General features: G+C 34.3%; 2 protein-coding genes across 6 annotated transcripts; both read right to left on the bottom strand.

Moving 5' to 3' along the window:
• Positions 1-5,190: 5,190 nt before the first annotated feature.
• On the bottom strand, positions 5,191-12,182 carry LOC114273302 (glucose-6-phosphate 1-dehydrogenase 6, cytoplasmic). Of its 2 annotated transcripts, XM_082867622.1 has the most exons (17): positions 11,931-12,136; positions 11,471-11,569; positions 10,610-10,836; positions 10,406-10,491; positions 10,178-10,244; positions 9,896-10,082; positions 8,854-9,011; positions 8,678-8,746; positions 8,357-8,415; positions 7,841-7,877; positions 7,636-7,707; positions 7,117-7,264; positions 6,783-6,878; positions 6,386-6,456; positions 5,811-5,926; positions 5,650-5,695; positions 5,191-5,547 (listed from the first exon to the last, which is right to left on the bottom strand). In XM_082867622.1, the coding sequence occupies exons 3-17, from the start codon at positions 10,775-10,777 to the stop codon at positions 5,380-5,382; spliced, it is 1,548 nt and encodes a 515-aa protein (XP_082723748.1). In that variant the 5' UTR covers positions 10,778-10,836; positions 11,471-11,569; positions 11,931-12,136; the 3' UTR covers positions 5,191-5,379. The 2 variants fall into 2 exon arrangements, with proteins under 2 accessions (XP_082723748.1, XP_028070869.1); XM_028215068.2 differs by lacking the exon at positions 11,471-11,569 and having other exon boundaries at positions 11,931-12,182.
• Positions 12,183-14,247: 2,065 nt separating this feature from the next.
• On the bottom strand, positions 14,248-18,774 carry LOC114273301 (plant UBX domain-containing protein 1). Of its 4 annotated transcripts, none has more exons than XM_028215065.2 (7): positions 18,505-18,774; positions 16,997-17,093; positions 16,824-16,892; positions 16,329-16,396; positions 15,990-16,119; positions 15,800-15,907; positions 14,248-14,636 (listed from the first exon to the last, which is right to left on the bottom strand). In XM_028215065.2, exons 1-7 carry the CDS (start codon positions 18,580-18,582, stop codon positions 14,437-14,439), a joined length of 750 nt encoding a protein of 249 aa, XP_028070866.2. In that variant the 5' UTR covers positions 18,583-18,774; the 3' UTR covers positions 14,248-14,436. The 4 variants fall into 4 exon arrangements, with proteins under 4 accessions (XP_028070866.2, XP_082723749.1, XP_028070868.2 ...); XM_082867623.1 differs by having other exon boundaries at positions 14,248-14,612; positions 17,000-17,093; positions 18,505-18,718; XM_028215067.2 differs by having other exon boundaries at positions 14,248-14,612; positions 18,505-18,716.
• Between the last annotated feature and the right edge of the window lie 488 nt (positions 18,775-19,262).

Genomic DNA, 19,262 nt, shown 5'->3' with positions numbered 1-19,262 from the left:
TTGTGGAAAGGAAATTAATCTAGCTAGTTAGCACGGCTTACATGTCTCGCCGAAATTCTTGCTAATGAACCAGCCTGGTACGTCGGCCGTTTCATAATTGTGGGACACCCAGAAGAAGTCATCGTCGTGTAAGTCTTTGTCTGGGGTACCAGTTACTATTTTTTCTTTGTCCGGCCTAATCTTTAAGTAATAGGCGAGGCCGTCGCTGATGTGCCCAAGGGTGTACTGTCGCAGTATCTCGGCTAAACCTAAGTTGGTCCTTAGCTGGTTATTCAGCTCATGGATGCCGTTGATTATTCGGTAGGTGTTGGTCGATACTTGTGTGGGTGCTAGCCCGGTGCGGCGCAGGAATTCGGTCAACAGAGGGTTGACCGGGAAGCGGAGGCCTCCTTCAATTATGGAAAGCAAAGTGAAGGGGCACTGGTCTAATCTACCCCAAGAGGTTGTCTCAATCTCACCGAGCTCTAGGTGTACGTCGACCGGGATGCCATACTCTTCTCGGAATACGGCCAGGGTAGCCGGAGTATCGACAAGAAAGCGGAAGCGCCCCATGTGTAGCCAGCTGGTTTAGCTCACCTGAGGTGGTTTGGCAAAGACTGGTGTCTTGATGGCTGCTCGGTCTTTGAGAGCCTCAATATTTGGTCAGTGGTCCCCTTGGACTCTGCAGGAAAAGGATGGGAATGGTAAGTGTGAGCGCGATCGCGCAAAACGAGCTTGACTTTAGCTCGGTTATGAAGAGTGCCAACCACCTCGGTGTGAAGGTGGACCAAGGAGCTCGGCCACTTAAGCGGACCAGATGTTAGCCCGGTCGAGCAGTCAGGCTCCCTGCCTACCCCGGTTTCTGCTAAAGGTTTTGGTAAACTAGTAAATTGCTCGGTCTTATTGTATTTTGGGATCAAAAAGCGACCTGGAGCCCGGTCCGCCCCAGTTCTTCATGTATTCATATGTTCATCACTGGGATTGAAGAACAACGAAGAGAATAGGGGCGAATATGGGTTTTGGGAGGTCTATGTCCTAAAACCTACAGATTTGGTGCCCTAAAAGGAGAAATATCAAATGAAATAACAATAAGAAGAGTTGAAGGACTTACCAGTTGAGGGCAGTGGCTCCTTATTCGAACACAAACTCTGAAATGGCAAGGGAGGAATGACACGAGCTCTGGGACGTCAAAGAGAAAGGAATGGCAAGAAGAGTGGAATGAAGGAGGCTGGGCATGCTTATAAGGTTGAAAAACTGCCAAAATTTGAATGAGAAGGGACAGTTAGCTGCTCGAGGCCAATCAACACGCTACATGTGTCCCCCATTAATGCAGCATCAGAGTGAAGAGACAAGAAGGTCAGACGAGGCGTCAACCGGACAAGTCAAAAGACAGGAAGGTCAGGCGAGGCGTCAACCGGACAAGTCAAGAGACAGGATGGTGAATCGAGGCGTCGACCGGGCAAGTTTTGAAGACGGGCATGTCAACTAGCCCAGTCACCGTATTGCAAATCGAGGACCGATGAAGAGTTACCCCGGTTAGAATAGTTAATCCCAGTCACGCTTGCGTGGACGGAATTAAGGGGCAATTGAGAGGGAGATTTATGATCTAGATTGGGCCGTGATAATGGCCGGACAGATTTGGGCCGAACAAGATTGGGTCGAGGCAGCGCGGCCCGTGCCCTGAAATGATTTGCTCGGTTGAAGCAAGGTGCGGTTGGACTGAACTACTTGGCTTCATGGCATAGAGGTCGGGCAAGTGAGATGTCCGGCGCCAGGAACGGCGTTGTTCCACAGTTCATGAGTTAGCCTGGCAGGAAGGCCGGCGGCAAACCAGCGTGGACTGTCCCGAGCTCGGTCCTCATTAAGCATGGCGAGCGGAGCGCTCTGGCCAGCTGCACAGCACGACCGTTGATAGCCGAGAATATTCAGCCTAGCTGCCGAGCTCCCGGTAGAGTGGGCTGGCAGTTTGGTTAGGTGGTGTTCAGCAAGATTTGTGCTGACAGATGGGATAGCAGCACCGCGTATCGAGAGATGAATGAGAGTAGATTTGGGGCGCAGAAGGTATATAAGTAAGTCTGCGCCCCCCCATGCTGGGACATATGACATTTTGGTGAGATAAACACTACACACAACTCAGTCCTCTCTCTCTCTCTCTATCCCTATGTGTGTCTAACTTGATCGTCGAAGGGGTTTTCCGGCCACACACCGCCGGGTAGCTCACCGCCGTTGTGTTCGCAGGTCGATCGGACAGGCAGGAACTTGAAAGAAATGAGTGCGGGCTTACCTGAATATTTGCTCCCCGCACAAAAAGTACGAATTAACTAGGGTCTAGTTTGTTAATCAAGAGGCATTAAAGCACTTGGTAATTGGTCCCAAACCTATAGTATATGATGACTTTAAAAATATATATATATATATATATATATATACTTAGGGGAAAAAAATTTAATGAAAAATAATTGAAAGAAAGAGAAGTTCATTGTTATTCCGTATAATTTTGTTACACTAGGCAACATGTATTTATGCCTATAAATATATATATAATTTATAGATATAAATTATCAATACAAAAAACTTGTATTTACATGTGGCATGAATGTAATAATCATGATCATTCATAAATGATATGAAATAACCTATTATAATGCAAATAATCCTTCATCACTGTGAATTCTACTTGAAAATTAAAAATGTTATGCATTATCATGATCATTTTTTAATGTAAAGATCAGTAGAACTAATTTGATAAGGTGGTGAAATCACCATAGATGTCATCAAACCATCAAACTTTATTAATTTTATATTATTTTATTATTTTAATTAAAAATCAATTTAAAAATAGCACCCTTACCCTTACTTTTTAATGTATGATAACAATCATGACAATGATATTGGATCTACTAGGAGAAACCATGCATGCTATATTTGATAAATTACTAACACCTTTTGATAAATTAATGACACCTTTCTAGTTTCTAGTATGTCATAATGGATAAGAACTCAAATCATTTCATTAAAACCATTTCACATATCCACAAAATTTTGGGAAAGGGTTATTATTGAGGTAGGTTTTCAAAAGTACTAAAAATTTTAATGTAAATTTCTCTACGTGCAAAATCATGTGAAAAGTGTTCATGTTTAACAAATATGAGCTCATCTATGAATTTTTATTTATATTTGAATCGAATTAAAAAAAAATTTGAATGTTAATTTATTGGATTCTTCAACCTTTAATGTCAACTTATGTTTGGAATTGTAATTTGTAAAGGGAAAAAAATAAAATTGAAAAAATATATATATATGTCTATATAAAGTAGAATATTCTCTCTCTAATCTATAGTTACTACATTTTAATGACACACTTGTAATAGTTTAGATGCAAAAGTCCGCGTTCCAGAAACTTAACCAAAAAATTAATCAGAATTTCAAATCAATGGTGCACATTTGAAGTTATAATTATGGGATTATAGCTTAAGTAAATCTAGACCATTAATATTATATTTTGACACTTATTTATTTATTTATGAGATTGTAGCATCGTTGATGGTTAGATATTAATAGGACTTATTATATTAATAGTTGTGAGTGTGTCATATCAAATAATAAACAAAACATGATAAGAAAATATGATATCTTAACATTATTGGTTAGGAAAATGAAAAAAACAAACAAACAAGTATTTGTAAAATAAAAGAAAAAAAAGTTAAAAGATAGGCATAATTAATTATGCGCCGTGGACATTCTATCTACTAGTATAATATTTTTAAATCCACTTTCAAAATTAAATATGATTCTCTTTGCATCTTGATATTTACCATAATTATTATTAAAAAAAATAAAAATAGAAGTATTCATTAGCATCTCATGGCCATCATCAAATTTTTTGGATATATAATACATATGTTCGTACCCGTAGGATTGATTTTGACAAAAAAAATGTCATGATATAGTAATTAAAACAATTAGGTCCCTAACCTATATATCTCACACATGTTTTATAATATTCTTATCATTATTGAGGCAAGCCATGGCACTAATTTTTTATTTTTTTTTAATTGATTATCAAGCCATGCCACTAATTTAAATCATACATAGAATTAAACCAAAATTTTCCATGCTCCCCCCACATTTAGGTCCCCTGTTTATTGTTGATGTAACTTTATGCATCCATTATAAATTTATAAATCCCTTTCTAAATAATCATATGTCTACTTAACTCAACAACATGAGGACGAGATTCTCTATTTTAAAAAAGAAGTGTTTGTGTCTTTTATTTCTAAAAATATGTCTATTTCCTTGTTTAATAATACTTACATCACACAATCTAATTTTTAATTAAAAGACAATCACAAATTCATAATTAAGCAAGTCCCTTTCAAAATAATTTTATATCTATTCAACTCAAATAATTCATTCCTAAAAAGGTATTTGTACCTTTTGTTTTTACCAAGTGTGGATCCCCAATCTTTCATACATCCAGGTCACATGATCAAATCTTTAATTAAAAGAAAATCATATGTATACTCATAATAAGTGATATAATAAAGGGACATGCATCTTTTTTGAGATAGCAAATCTCAATCTCATCTCAACAAGATCATTGTCACAATTACTTGGGATCAGCTAAATAATCTTTTACAATTGAATTTAAATATCTTCTCTTGATCATCGATGATGTGTAGATATACATACATACATATAGCTTAATGCATTAGCTATTTTCATTTTTTATCTAATTATTGAAGAGTGGAAGAAGACAAGTAGGTGAGAGAGGAGGAAGGGGAATTTGAAAAGAGTGAGGAGGAAGAAGAGTGGAATGTATGGTTGAGATTTGAAAACTTTAGAGTTAGGTTTTTAGGTGAAAAATGAGAAGCAAAAGTGAACATCTCTTGGTGTGTGTGGGTTAAACCTTCCCAACAAGGTGTTCCTTTGCCTTTGCCTAAGCTACATTTCAACTCTTTGTTTATGACTTGTACATATTCCTAGTTTGGGAATAGAATCTTACTCTTCCAAGAAAACACACATAAGAAAGAAAAAAAAAGAAGAAGAAAAAGAAAAGAAGAAGCTTCAAAAACAAATGCCAATCCAATTTATAATTCTTATACAGCCTCTAAATAATTATAATATGCAGGATCACATAATTGTCACTGTCAATTAGCAACTTAACGTGTCGTTTAAAGCCACCTACCTACCAATGCTTCCAATGAAAAATTGTGAACAAAACAAAGTTCCTTTTTATTACACGAGTGTTAATCACATGACAATGTTTATGTTCTGTATGAATAGCCCATCAAGGTAAAGATCATATGACGGTGTAAACATGTAGATGGTTACAGGTGGGCTCTGACAAAAACCCAGCATAGAAGGTTCTAGAAGATTACTTACGAAAGCGTTACGCTTCTACAAGGTGGGAGGGACCCAGGAGTAGCCGTGTGTTAGAACATAACCAGCCCTTTCAAGCAACTGGTCTGCTTCCTCTGGGCCTCGGCTGCCTGGCCTGTATGGAATTGGCTTGACCTCTCCATTATCTATTCTGTGGAGCAAAGGCGTAAAAATCTCCCATGCAGCCTGAAATCGGGAAGAAAAAGAAAAAAAAACAAATGTAATTTTTTTTTGGAATTGGTATTGCGACTTCAAATATGTAATCCAGATTTATTGTGTGAATAATACCTTTAACTCGTCTCTGCGAACAAAATGCTGCTGATCTCCCCTTATACTGTGAAAAAAAAAAAAAAAAAAAAACTAATCATGTTACCACTACAACTATTACTATTATTATTATTACAAGGAAGGAAATATAATGTGAACATAAACAACGATATGAATCGTACGTGTCAAGAATTAGACGCTCATAAGCCTCTGGAATGGTAACACCATGGTAACGTTGCTGATATGACAAGTCTAATTCACTTTGAATGGTCGACATTTCCAAGCCAGGCTGCTTGACCTGCACGAGAGTGACTGGTCAGCAGATATTTATGAAAATTTGAATATTATTCTGCCAATGATTTTCTAGAGAGCTTATTCCACAATACATTTACACGGATCTAAAGAGAGAAGCATGGCAAAATGCACGAGAAGGTGAGGAAGGCACAGATAAAAGGGATTTCAATTATAGTTGGTCAACCATAAGCAGATAGGTGATTAAGCCAGGCTAATCACATATGAAATATTAGTGACATCATTATTAATACTTTTTATGTAAATTGACTTGTACATGCATCGCATGTGCCCAGAAGCTAGTTGCATTAAATTTGGGGCCTGTCTTTGGATAACAAGCTATATTTTTTGAAAATATTGAAGGGCATTCTTTAAAATGTTGTACCAGCAATTATCGGCCACTCAAAAGTTTCAGCAGCAAACATTAATGCAATGTTTGAAGCAGTTACTGTAAACAATCACATACCGTAACCTTCATGTAAATGGCCTCTGAAGGTTGCAGGCGGATTACGATTTCATTCCTTCCTTGCTTTTGACCTAATAAAAATGGGATTTATACAAGACAGTGTTCAAGCCAATAATTGATACATAATCAACTTAGACCAAATAACTATAAGCCAAAAAAAAAAAAAATGGAGTGCGTTGAAGCAACAGTACGTGGAACTGTAAAGGATGCACATCATGATAATCAACAATCACATCGAGCTATTGTCCAGTGATTTCATGGATTATCATGAACACCCTGTTTTCTGTTATTTTTCAATTAGAAGACCCTTCTTTTTTTTCCCGACATCAATCACACATGCAAATCAAGCAAGATATAGACTTCAGAAGATTACTGAAAAGCAGGTCTGAGACCATACATTTGAATATATCACCAGGAACGGTTTTAAATTGAATACGGATTTCTGCCTTCCTAGAATTTAATGCTTTCCCTGCCTTGAGTATAAACGGAACACCTGCAGCAAGCAATTCATACAGATTGCAGTCAAAACATATCAGAGTCAGGAACTACATTTTGATTAATCTAATGCTTAAGAAATATATAACATGAGTAGAGGTTAAGTCTGAATTATGTGCGAAAGAACAGTTTCCTGATCAGAGAATCAACAGGTTTATCTTCCTCAACAGTGACAGTAATTTAAAAATAAAAATATGAAGAATATGTAATTAATTTGTAGATATCTTATATCACACCTTCCCATCTTTCATTGTGAATTTGCAGAATCATAGTTGCAAAAGTGGGAGTATTTGAGTTGTCTGGAACTGTTGGGTCATCAGTGTAGCCATCATATTGTCCGAGCAAAACTTCTTCATCTTCAATCGGAAGCACCGATTGAAGAACCTGAATGGAAAAGGAAAGCATGTCAAGGACTCAAAAAGTGGCAACTCTTAAAGAATACAGAATATATTATAAAAATAGACATTTACGCTAACTGAAAACACAATAATCATATGGTCATTCATTTAACATCTGTAAAAATTCATACATCCTTAAATCAAATGCCTATGCAAATTATTTCCTTCATTTACATGCATTTGTTCTCCATTCCATAGTAAAAAAGAAATACTTAAATCTTGATATTTCTCTCATATTCACTTATTCTTTACATTGACTAGAAAAGGCATCCAAGAGTTTTTCAATCTTGAGCCAATTGATAGAAAGGGACTACCGACATATTATCAGTAGAAGACATAAGAAACTAATTGATGCACCTTCACTTTCTCATCTCGAATATGCTCAGGTGTAAGAGAAATAGGCTTCTCCATAGCAATTAGGCAAAGAATCTGCAGTTGGCAAGAATATATGTCTGTTACATCTTAAAGAAAAATGATAAACAAATTGGAGGGACTGTTGTGAATAAATTTATATATCTATCATTTTAATATTATCTACTCTAACTTGATGTCATGGCCTCACCTGCAATAGATGATTTTGAATAATATCACGAATGATTCTGCAAAAAGAAATGATAAACAGATTTAATAATGCCAGGCTAGTTACCAATTCTCAGAAATATGAAGAACGGGGAAAATTTTTTGCATAAGCTTTTCCAAGTAAAATTACATCTACTTGTTTACACATTGCAAATTGGAAAACGAAAACAAAACAGTGCAGAATACAGTTTGAAGGTCTAAGATTGTTATATTAAAACAAAGAAGAAAACTGTTAACAGATGGTAAAACCATGACTTTTAGAAACTAAGTCCTAATCCGTGAACAAATCTCGCAACAAATGAATTATGACCTTCCATGGGATTCTCAAAGAAGAAAACTGTTAACAGATGCTAAAACCATGACTTTTAGAAACTAAGTCTTAATCCGTGAACAAATCTTGCAACAAAAGACTTATGACCTTCCACGGGATTCTCAATTTCTAGGTCCTAATCAATAGACAAATCTTACAGAAAAAGATGTGAGGTTCCACTTGACATACCCATATTCATCAAAATATCCACCCCGACCCTCAGTTCCAAAATCCTCCCTAAACACAATCTGCAAGAAGAACAAGAAAATCAAAAAACAGGAACAATAGGAACAACAAGGGAAAAGAAAAAGATTAACAGTCAGGCTTGTAGCATATACGTTGGTACTACCCTTTAAGCAGGACAATCACAAAAGGGGAATAATATGGCAGATCTCTCTGCAGCTACTCCACAGGTCTGCTTAACCTTACCAGTAATGCTTTTACTTAATTCACATTTCCAGACAACTTTATTGAAATAAAATGGAAAGAAAAAGAAGAATGAATGCTTACCTGTACATTGTCAATGTTGTCACGATTCCACAGTGGCAGGAAAAAGCGATTTGCAAAACGAAGTACCAACTGCACACAAAAAAAAAAAAAAGTAGTGGGATAAACAAAGAAATAAGCAAGCCTTGAATAATTTTGAAAAAACACAACTCTTGGACAAATTTAGACACATATATTACCAAGTTTTGCACCAATTCCTTTCCCAAATAATGATCAATACGATAAATCTGTTGTTCATCAAATAACTCTCCAATCTGTGCACTCAGTTGCTCAGACGAGTCCAAATCCTTGCCAAAAGGCTTCTCAACAACAATTCGAGTCCATCCACCAAGATCAGCTAGAAAGGATTACATTAAAGTGTTCATGAAGATTAATACTTCGAGGTTCCATATAAAAAAGGATTATAATTCCAGTCTTATCTCATTCATATTTTGAATTAGATTCCAGCATAACAAAGAAAAAAATTGTGATATACATTAAAATTCCATTGTGTGACATATACAAACCTGTACTCAGATAATTATAACTACTCATTAAAATGTATGGATCAAGACAATGATTGTCTGGACTCATTCCACAGCAAATGATATTCCTATCCAATGAGCCCAATGACATTATAAAACAAATTTAAGAAAAGCTGAAACAAAATTATCACTGGAGTACAATGAGAAACTCAAGGTTCTCCGGCAGTGACAGCCGTGCACCTCACTAATCATATTGAATATGAAAATATATCATTCCTTCTATGATATCATTGCAGTTGCGTTCATACTTTACCCTTTAATTTAGTCTTTCTTAAGGCCCCCATCCCAAAACATTTCGAAGAAAGTGTTGCCATAAGAAAGAAAGGTAAATTAATTGTCAACATTTCTACAATATTTAAACATAACAACTGTTTCCACAAACACAAAACAGTGCTTGCTTATGACTTATTCACCCAAAAAAAACAGTGCTTGTTTTTTTCTTCTTTATTTTTCTATGTTTCCGTTTGGCATAACAACATGAGTGAGACAGGTGCACTCAATTCAAAGACCGTTTGCTTTTGTTGGTTCTTATGGAAGTTACTTTCCTCTTCTTGAATCCAGATCAAAACGCGGAAGTGGAAAAAGAAAGTGCACCTTTAGAGGGCAAATAATAAAATCATACTAAATTAAGCTACAGCATAATCTAAATTCGCTACATATCAATTCACACAAACAACTCTGGAATAGAAATACTTACATTTGTTCATGCAATAATTCCTGATCATTTTGCAGACAGACGGATATACCGATGGTGGAAGCGCAAGGTAAAAGAGTCTACGAGATGATCCTTCCTTAGTATTTTTTGAGAATTCATGCTTAGATATTTCCTTATCTAGTAACTGAAAACCCTCTTCAGAATCATAGGAGCCACTTACATATCTTATCTACATGAATCATTCATGAAAGTTACAAGTTACAACATAGCACAGAATTGATAATATAATAGAATAAATAATGAAGCTTTAATGGCTGTACAAACCAATTGCAGAAACTTTGATACTTCTTCCAGTTGCTCACCTGAAGCACCCTTTCCTGGGACAAGATTTCTGCAGCCATTAATTAAAAGGTTAAACAATCGGTACATCACTGTATACATTATCAACTAAAACGAGCATTAATCAAGTGAAAATTTCTGTTCTTAACTCATGTTATGCGAAACACATAATAACAAATGCAAGGAGTAAAACTACAGGTGAGGACAGCTCACCCACGTATGCGATTTCTCAACTCATCATCTGAAATCTTGGTCCTCGCATAGCCAAATATATGACCTTCATCAGGATTCAAAAATCCCTGTGTACATCCCACCCGATACGAAGTTAGAATACTAATGCAGTTTAATTCTGCAGCAAAATTGAAGAAACTAAAACTATTATATCAATTTACAAGAAGCAAGAAAATCCCAACAGACCTGACGATAAAGGTTGAAGAGGGCTGGAAAAGTCTTTTTCTTGGCAAGATCACCTGAAGCACCGAGTAAAACAATGGAGAGACTCCCAGTTTCAGCCACATATTCTCTTGATAAAGAGTCATTGCTAGAATTGGATCTTTTCTTTATGGTCCATCCACCAGACTCCATCTTCCAAGCTTAATAAGCAGGTTTCACCCAAAACTCTCTGACAATTCAATCACACAAAACTACGAAAAGCAAAAAAAAAAAAAAAATTTAAAAAAATCAACAATTAGAACAGAGACTATGTAAGTATGTCCATAATAATCTGCATTTGTGTGTGAGAATAGGAGAGAGAGAGAGAGAGAAAACAAATTCACTTCATTCATTAGCCACAACACAAGTTCAGCTAATCACTCTATGCTTTATCAACAGAGATAAACTTGCTATCTTTCAAGACTATGGGAAAAAATAAACAAACTGGAACTGAAAAACATGAATTGATTCTAATTGCTGATGTAAAACATGAATTGATCATACCAGTTAGCAATACATTAATGTGTTTGTAGAAATGCTTACGTAGATATGCTGAAACAGGTTTCACCCAAAACTCTCTCACGATTTAATTACTCAAAACTATGAAAAACAACACAAAAACTAGAACAGATGAAGATTACGTAACGCTCCATTTGGGCATAAAAAAAATTCCTGTATTTTATGGTGTTTGATACAATCAAAAACGAAAGTCAATAGAGAACATTTCCATGGCCAATATAAAATAAGCTTATTTAGATAGAAAATAGCTTTCACTTTTAAAAAGCTGAAAATATTTTCCGAACTAAACTATTATCAATGTCACCATACTAGCACAGCTTCTCTCACCTCTACTGCCACACCACAGCCACCATCACTGTCACAGTCACCGTCACCTCTGCCTCCACCCCACCACATCCACCTTTGTCCCCCCACCACCACTACCAACTACAAAAAAATAGTTTTCATTAAAAAATGTTTTTCTGCCCAAACAAACGGAGCGTAAAGTATGTCCACAATAATCTGAGAGAACTAATTCACTTCATTCATAGACACAACACAACACAACACAAGGTCAGCCAACTGGTTAATCAGTCTAGTCTTGCTTGCTTTCTTTCAAAACTATGGAAAAGAACAAACAAACTGGAAGTGAAAATCATGAATTGATACTATTTTACATATAATGTGTTTGTAGAAATGCTGAAACAGGGTCTGATTGGGGAGCTTAAAAACGAAGATTATAATTGAAAAATGTTAGTAATTGACGTAAGAATTAGAAGAATAGAGATTAATTGGAACTCGAACAAACCTGTAAGCTCAGAGAACAAGCAATTTGAGAAATCAAGGTACTTGTGTATTGATAATATTTGAGAGAAAAGAAGAATATCAAAGTGTAGAATATATATATATATATATTGAGGAAGAGAAGAAAAACAATCAGCGCACGAATCGATAGGATATTTGAGAGAGAGGTGATTTTATAGGATATTTGAGAGAGAGGTAATTTTAGTGAACAGAATTGATTTGTCCACCCTCTCTCTCTATCTCTGACTCTGTCTCTGTTCTTTGAATTTTGTTTTGGGCTTTTATACCAACCTCAGATTTCGGCAATACCGTTAGGGAGGTCATGGGGACGGGTTTGAGGGCCCGCGCCCGCTTCGCATTATATTTGGGCTGGAACAAATCGGACGGGGCGGGTTACTTTTATGGTTTTAAAAATAAAAATTATATAAGGTTTGTTTGGCATTGGTTTTTTTAGTCAATTTTTTTGTGTTGAAACTTTTTTAGCCTGATTTTTTTAGTCTTGTGTGGTTTTTATTTTGAGTTTTTTTTTTGTGAGAGAAACAGTGTAATGATTATGAGTAAAAAATAATATTTTGTCTTATTAACTTATATAATCTATTTTATATTTTGGTAATTATTTAACTCCAAAATATTAGTCGCATAATATATTATGAATAGTAATTTATAAAAAATAATAAAAGCTAAAAAATATAAGATAAGAAATAAATATTAAGAGTAATATTTTAGATTTTAATTTTATTAATAATAAAATTATATATATATATATATATATAATAAATGTAACCAGAGTGGAGGTAAATTAAAACAAATGGGGAAAGTAAAATTCGTCTCTATTTCACTTCTTCATCGAGACGGAAAAAACTTGTGTGTGAGTATGCCGAGAATGCGGGACGGAGCAGGACCCAAAAAAATGATTATTCTTAAAAATGATACATAGAGCGTGTACAAAACTTCCCCCCTCTCCTTTTTAATTTATTTATTGTGATAATTTAATAATTTAATTTTAAAAATTTAGAGTATATGTATAAAAAAATAATAATTTAATATTATTTTATTTTATTTTTAAACTTAAGTCGTTAAATTATTTATTTTATTGACATGTCTTGTTAAGATATAAAAAAATATGACCACATTATTACTATAATTCATTAGCGAATATATATATATATATATATATTTGTCATATTTTAAGAATATATTTGGTTTAAAAATATCTTGTCATTAATGCTTTAAAGTGATCTATAAATAATAATAATAAATTCAAGGGAATTTTTTTTTAGAGTTTCTACTATTAAGATTTTATAATATAAAAGATATTTAATATTTTCATAAATTTAAATAAAGAGACTTTCTTTTCATTATTCAAGAAGGTTGGTGTCGATCAAGTCCATTTTGATTCATGGCATATGCAAAAATTAGAGATTGTTAATTTCGTTCTCCAAAGGTCTATTTCTTTCTGTTTTTACGTTTGAAAAAATAGTAATTACTTTAATCTCTGTTAATTACTAGCAAATTCTTTATTTTATTGTATTTTGTTTTCACCTACTCAAAATTTCTTACTTAACTTATAGTGTGATTTATATCTTACTTTTATTGTGATAGGTTGGCCAAAATAAATTTCATAGTCATAATTTATATATAAATTATTGAGATAAGTAATTTTACAGTTTCCCTAATGTCAAGGTCGTATTTTTCTCTTTTGTGATTGGCTTAAATAATAAAATTCAACATATTTAAATTTGAAAAGATAATATAAAGTGATAGTCTTTCGTGATTGGTAAAGAATAATATGTGAACTAATTTTTCAGAATTTATAATGCGAAACTCCAGTTGGATAGGTGTTGTTCTTGGTTGGCCCATTTAGGACCCATTTCAAATTATCCTAACTTCCAATTTTTTAGATTTTTTTTTTTTTGGGGGGGGGGGGGTGTGTTTAGAATTCATTGAGAAAAACATTCATGCAAAAATACCGATATCTGATAAATTGAAATGGAATTCAAAATGGACCCAATAAACCCAAAGTCAGTTAGATCACCCAGGAATCTCCTTTTCCGATTTACATTCACGCACGGTGCAAGAAAAGCCTAGTGATTTATTTTCATATATTTATTTATTTATTTGCATTTTTTCAAACAGTTACATGGTAATTACATTCATATTCCACGATAATATAATCCTCATTATTTCATTGGGTGCTAAGTCTTGGAAGGAAGTTTTCGGACAAAGTCAAGAATGTTAGCACCCAAAAAACTCCCCATTGTGCCCACATTTTTCGCTGATATGAAATTTTGCCTAATAAAATTTACTCGGACATGAAGAAATAGACTAAAACTTGTGGCAGTATAACACAAAAGTGTTCACATTGGAAACTCAAAGATCAGAGCATATAAACACACATAATTCCTAACTTAAAAATGTAACGGTAACTTTAACAACACACACGAAGCTTACAAAGAGAGAGAAAAGAAATCTAAGAATCGACAGAGTAAGATCTCACACGTAGAGTCAAGTCACAGTTTCAGCCACTTTGGCTTAACAGGCTTTTTGCCAGTAGGTTTTCTCTCTGGGACAGCAGAGGAGGAATTGGCAATTACAGGTTCTGGGACCGCTTCAACTGGCTCCTCCACCTTTTCAGGGATGAGTTCCAAACCTTTCAAAGACAATATATCCTCTTGAAGGAATGGACCTGAAACAGCAGGACAATCATCTCCTGGAAAAGACAAAAGCCACAGCACCAGACTAAATCTACAGCATTGATACCATTGCATAAAGGAAAACACTGAAGGGAGTAACACACGTGCCAATTGCTTCCTTTTTGAGAATTAGAATCAACTCAGATATTCACCTCAAGCCCAATTCTAATTCCAAGAAAGTAAAAATATGCCCATGTTTGGAAAAATGTGCAGCAATAATTATGAATGAATGTACATAATGCCTAGGTGCCAAAGATGGGGATTTGAAAAGATTAAGGTATTGACCATCTAGAGTTTATCAATCAAATGCATAATTTACTCATCGAATGCGTCGGAGTGTAACTACTTAGGTTCACCAGTCTTTGTTGAGAAATGGTATGGAAGGACTGTCCTAGAGATCCATAATGTTCAGTACTGAACACAAACTAAAATCCCTTTCTTTCTGAAGTAAAATGTTTTCATGTTTGGTAAATAAAACATTTTTGAATGTCAATATATCCCCATTTATTAAACTAGAAGGTGCATATTTTCAGAAACACGGTCCACACGTCTAATGGAATATTTGAAGCAACTCCAAAGAGGAACTCAGCGACAGACAAGATTGTGAGTCAATGACAAACCAAAAATGAGGGTCAGTCAACAGCTCCACTTCAGCAATAAAGTTGAGTAGATATTATGTCGAAGATATAAATAATTATGTTATCCCTCTCTCTAACAACTTAAAACTTTTAGATGAGTTGACAATTAACAATTTAACATGGTATAAGAGCAAATAACAGAACCCGTATTCGAACCTCACCGCTTAGCCCATAATTATAATACTTGCACGTGTTTGGCCCACTTATGGAAGAGAGTTTCGATACACGTGAGGGGCATGTCGAGTTCATACTTAGTTATGTTACTCATCTCCAACAGTTCAGGTTTTGGATGAGTTGTTGGTTAACAATTAACATACTAAATGCATAAATGTTGCAGTGCTGGACAAACATGCCATCAACAAACACAATAGACCCTACTTAAAAAACATGGCGACAAATTGTAAAGCCATTTTATCAAGAAGAAAAGCTGAAAACCTGGCCAATACATAACTATGTTAAAAGCAGAATCATTGGAAGGTTAAAGTGGACCATTGTATTGCAAAGCAACAAAATCTCAAAGAAATAAAATTGGACTGACTAACCCTGTGGTAGTTGGTCATAAGAGAAATACACAATTGCACCAGGAACAAATCCAGCAGAATAAAAATCCAGGGACATGTCTTTCACTTGCTTCTTCGGAGGAGTAGTATCTGAAATATACAAGTATTAGATATATGGCTGTAAGAAAGTAAAAGCAAAAATTTCTAAAAAAACAATTTAAATGATGCTTACATATATAAAATGGTAGTTCTGGTTGGGCAATCACTTTCTTAAGAAGATCAATTAAGCTCTGGATTGTCTCTGATGGATGAAAAGTGCCCTCTAATGTGCAATTATCAGGGAATTGTACCCTCATCACAGCCTGCATAATGCAAAATGAGCAGATAAAACTTCATGTGACATTAAACCCTCATAGAATTTGCCTAAGATCAAAATATATTGTAGATGAAAGTCTAAACTAGATTGCACTCAAAAAAAAGAAAAAAGAAAAAAGAAAAAAGAAAGTCTAAACCAGTTTTAATTTTAAATTATTTTTTAAAATTCAATTATGAAGAATGATACAGCATATACCTTAGTTATTTTTGCTCTACGAGCAGCTTCTTCAGCTTCTCGAATTTTTCTTGTCTTCAAGAATTTATCTGCCCATAATTCCAGTTGATACCAATTAAACTAGTATCCAAGAGTAACACTAGTGTATATGCTAATGCAAATATATCCACAACGGGGTTTTATTCACTCCTTATTTCCTAATTCCTATACAGCAAGAGAAGGGGGTAGGGGCAGGAGAAGGACACTCGATGAGTAAAAAATGAAAATCAGAATGTCCTCTATCATTGCTGATATAAATGTAAATGGATATTGTCAGATGGAATCACGTTTATCTTCTACTTCATCTTCCTTGGTTATCCCTCTTTTTCTTTCCAAAACCTGCAATAGGTGTCATGCACAGTGCACAGCCAACACCCCCCCACCCCACTTCAGCAGAAAGGAAAACCACTTCTGAAACATTTGTTCTTCTGATAAATGAACTAATTCTAAAATAATGGTTATCATCATGTATATTACCTTCCTTTCTGTTGGGCAAAGTTCGATAATAATCCTCTGCAGTGAACTCATAGAAGTCATCTGGCTCCTCTGCCAAAAAAAGTGAATCAAATATTTAACATGGCACCCAAGAAGTATTCTAAATTATTAGATTACTTTTATGATAATGGATACGGGAATACAAATGTCCATACCACCACCAGACACATCATTGGGCATTGGAGAAGCAGGCGAGGTTTCAAACACGCGGATTTCTCGTCCACATTTTTGCTTTGCAGCTTCAAGCTTCGCCTGAAATCAACTAACAAAAGTTACCATAATTTCAAGCACCAACAACTTTTTCAGTAAGTAAAATTTAATGAAAAGCACAACAAAGAGGTGCCACCGCATGCAACTAGACACTAAAAGAAACATAAATTTTAGGTACAACATTTAACCTTTTGTTTCATTTGTTTTGCATGAGGGTATTGGAAAATGCAATAAAATTAAATATCAACATGAAAACTCGTCTTTCAGTTTCTTACAAAAAAAATACAACAAATTTTGTTTACTCATAAAATTTCCCAAGTTATTATATCACTTCCCAATTTTCTTACAACTTTCACATAAAAATTTCATCTTTAACCAAATGCATATAAGAAAATAAATTTTCACTTCACTTTCTTTCGCTTTCACTTTCCATCATATTTTCCACTTTAATCCAACAAACCCACAAAAAACTCAGGTTCAGTTTACCCCTCTCGATTAAAGTGATGTGCAATTTGAAACTTTTTATATATTAGTTTTTACTAATTCAAAACGAATAACTTAAAATCACAATGCTATTACCAAATGGAAGATTTGGTCAAAATCAAAATCCCTTCATAATAAAATTTTAACGCATTAAAGGCAAGCACAAAAAATTTTCTTTGAAAAATCCAACAAATATCACTATTATCAAAATATTAAACTTTCAAATAATATAACTTTTGATATAGATGACATTTTTCATCAAATTAATATTTTTAAAATTTTCTCATCAAGATCTATCAAATAAGATCCATATTGACTATAAAAAATTTATTAAAAAAAAATTATTACCGTTGAAATTAATGTAACATATTACTCTATTTAATAGTAACATGTTACTCTACCTCACACTAACATGTTAATCTGTTTAACAATTATTTTATTTGCCAGTAACATGTCGTTCTATCACAATAACACGTTACTCTAGTAATATTGTCCAAAAAAAAAATTAAATATTTTATTTTATCCTTATGTGTTTTCTCCTTAGGGGTTTATGAAGAAAAATAAATGGGACCGTCCTTTTCACCAAAGAAAATCCAATGGAAGGGTTTGAACTAAATTTCCCTTACCAAACCACCTAGATTTTTTTCTCGAAGTGTAATCAAACCCAGTTTTTTCCACTACCTACATGAAATCACAATGCTATTACTCCAAGTTTAATCAGACCCAAATTTTTTCCAAGTTTACTTCAATCAATTATCAAAAACAAAACCAACTTGGTCCAGCAAAAAAGGGGCACCACCATTACTCCTCGATCATCAACTATAGCACAGGAGAACATCGTTGAAGAAACTTTGGCAAACCCCAATATCATCAGAAACCCAAATTGGACCCAAATCAATAGAACTACAAAAACTAAAAAAATTTGATGAAAAATTCAATAAAACATGTCCCCAAAATTTAATAATAGAACCTTAGCTGATTCTGAATCCATTGGGTCGATTGTGGTGAGTCTCCTCCGCTTCAGAGTTGATGCAGAATCAGCTCTCATGAGCGAATTGAGCAAATCCGATCACTCACTCACTCTCTCTTCGATTTCTCTCTCTCTCTCTCGTCGATTTGTATTTTGTATTATCGCCGTCTACTGCGTTTTGCTTCCACTTAAATTACTGGATCGTCGTTGCAGGTGACGTACACCTGTTGTCTTAACACTTTTTTCTCCTAATTAATTATGTAAAAATTTTAAAACAAATGTAAACTATGCAAAAAAAATTACAAGTTAAAGAAATAATCAATTAAAACTACAAACAAATTAATAAAATTCAAGGCAAAATTTTGTTTTACTTGTCATTTATGCCACGTGCAATTTATTCCATTAATTTCTGAATTAAAGTTCATCATTAAATATTCAGTCTAACTTAATAATAAGTATGAAATACGTGACAAATATAAAGGAATTATACGTAAATTTTTAAATTTTAATAGGATAAATTGCACATGGAATAGAGCATAGAAGGTTGAAGTACACTTTATCTTTCAAACAAACGACGAAAATATGAGGGTATTTTAGTCTTTTTAATTAAATTATTAACAAGTTTAACGGTACACATCCATCTACAAATCATAAGGGGCTTACGTAGTCATTTTCAAATGTTATTGTTGGCTTATTTTTTCTACGAATAAAAATATCATAAATGTCAGCGTGCTAGTAAGGATTGTATTAACGGTTGT

This window comes from Camellia sinensis, chromosome 4 (assembly GCF_055761805.1).
Source record: "Camellia sinensis isolate YWXY chromosome 4, ASM5576180v1, whole genome shotgun sequence".
Classification (NCBI taxonomy): domain Eukaryota; kingdom Viridiplantae; phylum Streptophyta; class Magnoliopsida; order Ericales; family Theaceae; genus Camellia; species Camellia sinensis.
Note: the sequence above shows the minus strand (reverse complement) of the source record. Positions and strands in the feature narration are given on the sequence as shown.

Bases quoted from the DNA above. Each gene is read 5' to 3' on its own strand.
- LOC114273302 (XM_028215068.2), bottom strand. From the start codon at position 10,777: ATGGAGTCTGGTGGATGGACCATAAAGAAAAGATCCAATTCTAGCAAT. The intron at 10,083-10,177 runs GTTTGTACAGCC...TGATTCATGTAG, and splicing joins TATCAAAGTTTCTGCAATTG to ATAAGATATGTAAGTGGCTC. The intron at 8,416-8,677 runs GTAAGCATTCAT...TTCTTCTTGCAG, and splicing joins ACAACATTGACAATGTACAG to ATTGTGTTTAGGGAGGATTT.
- LOC114273301 (XM_028215065.2), bottom strand. From the start codon at position 18,582: ATGAGAGCTGATTCTGCATCAACTCTGAAGCGGAGGAGACTCACCACA. The intron at 16,397-16,823 runs GTAATATACATG...AATTATGGGCAG, and splicing joins TTTGCCCAACAGAAAGGAAG to ATAAATTCTTGAAGACAAGA. The intron at 15,908-15,989 runs GTAAGCATCATT...TGTATATTTCAG, and splicing joins AGAACTACCATTTTATATAT to ATACTACTCCTCCGAAGAAG.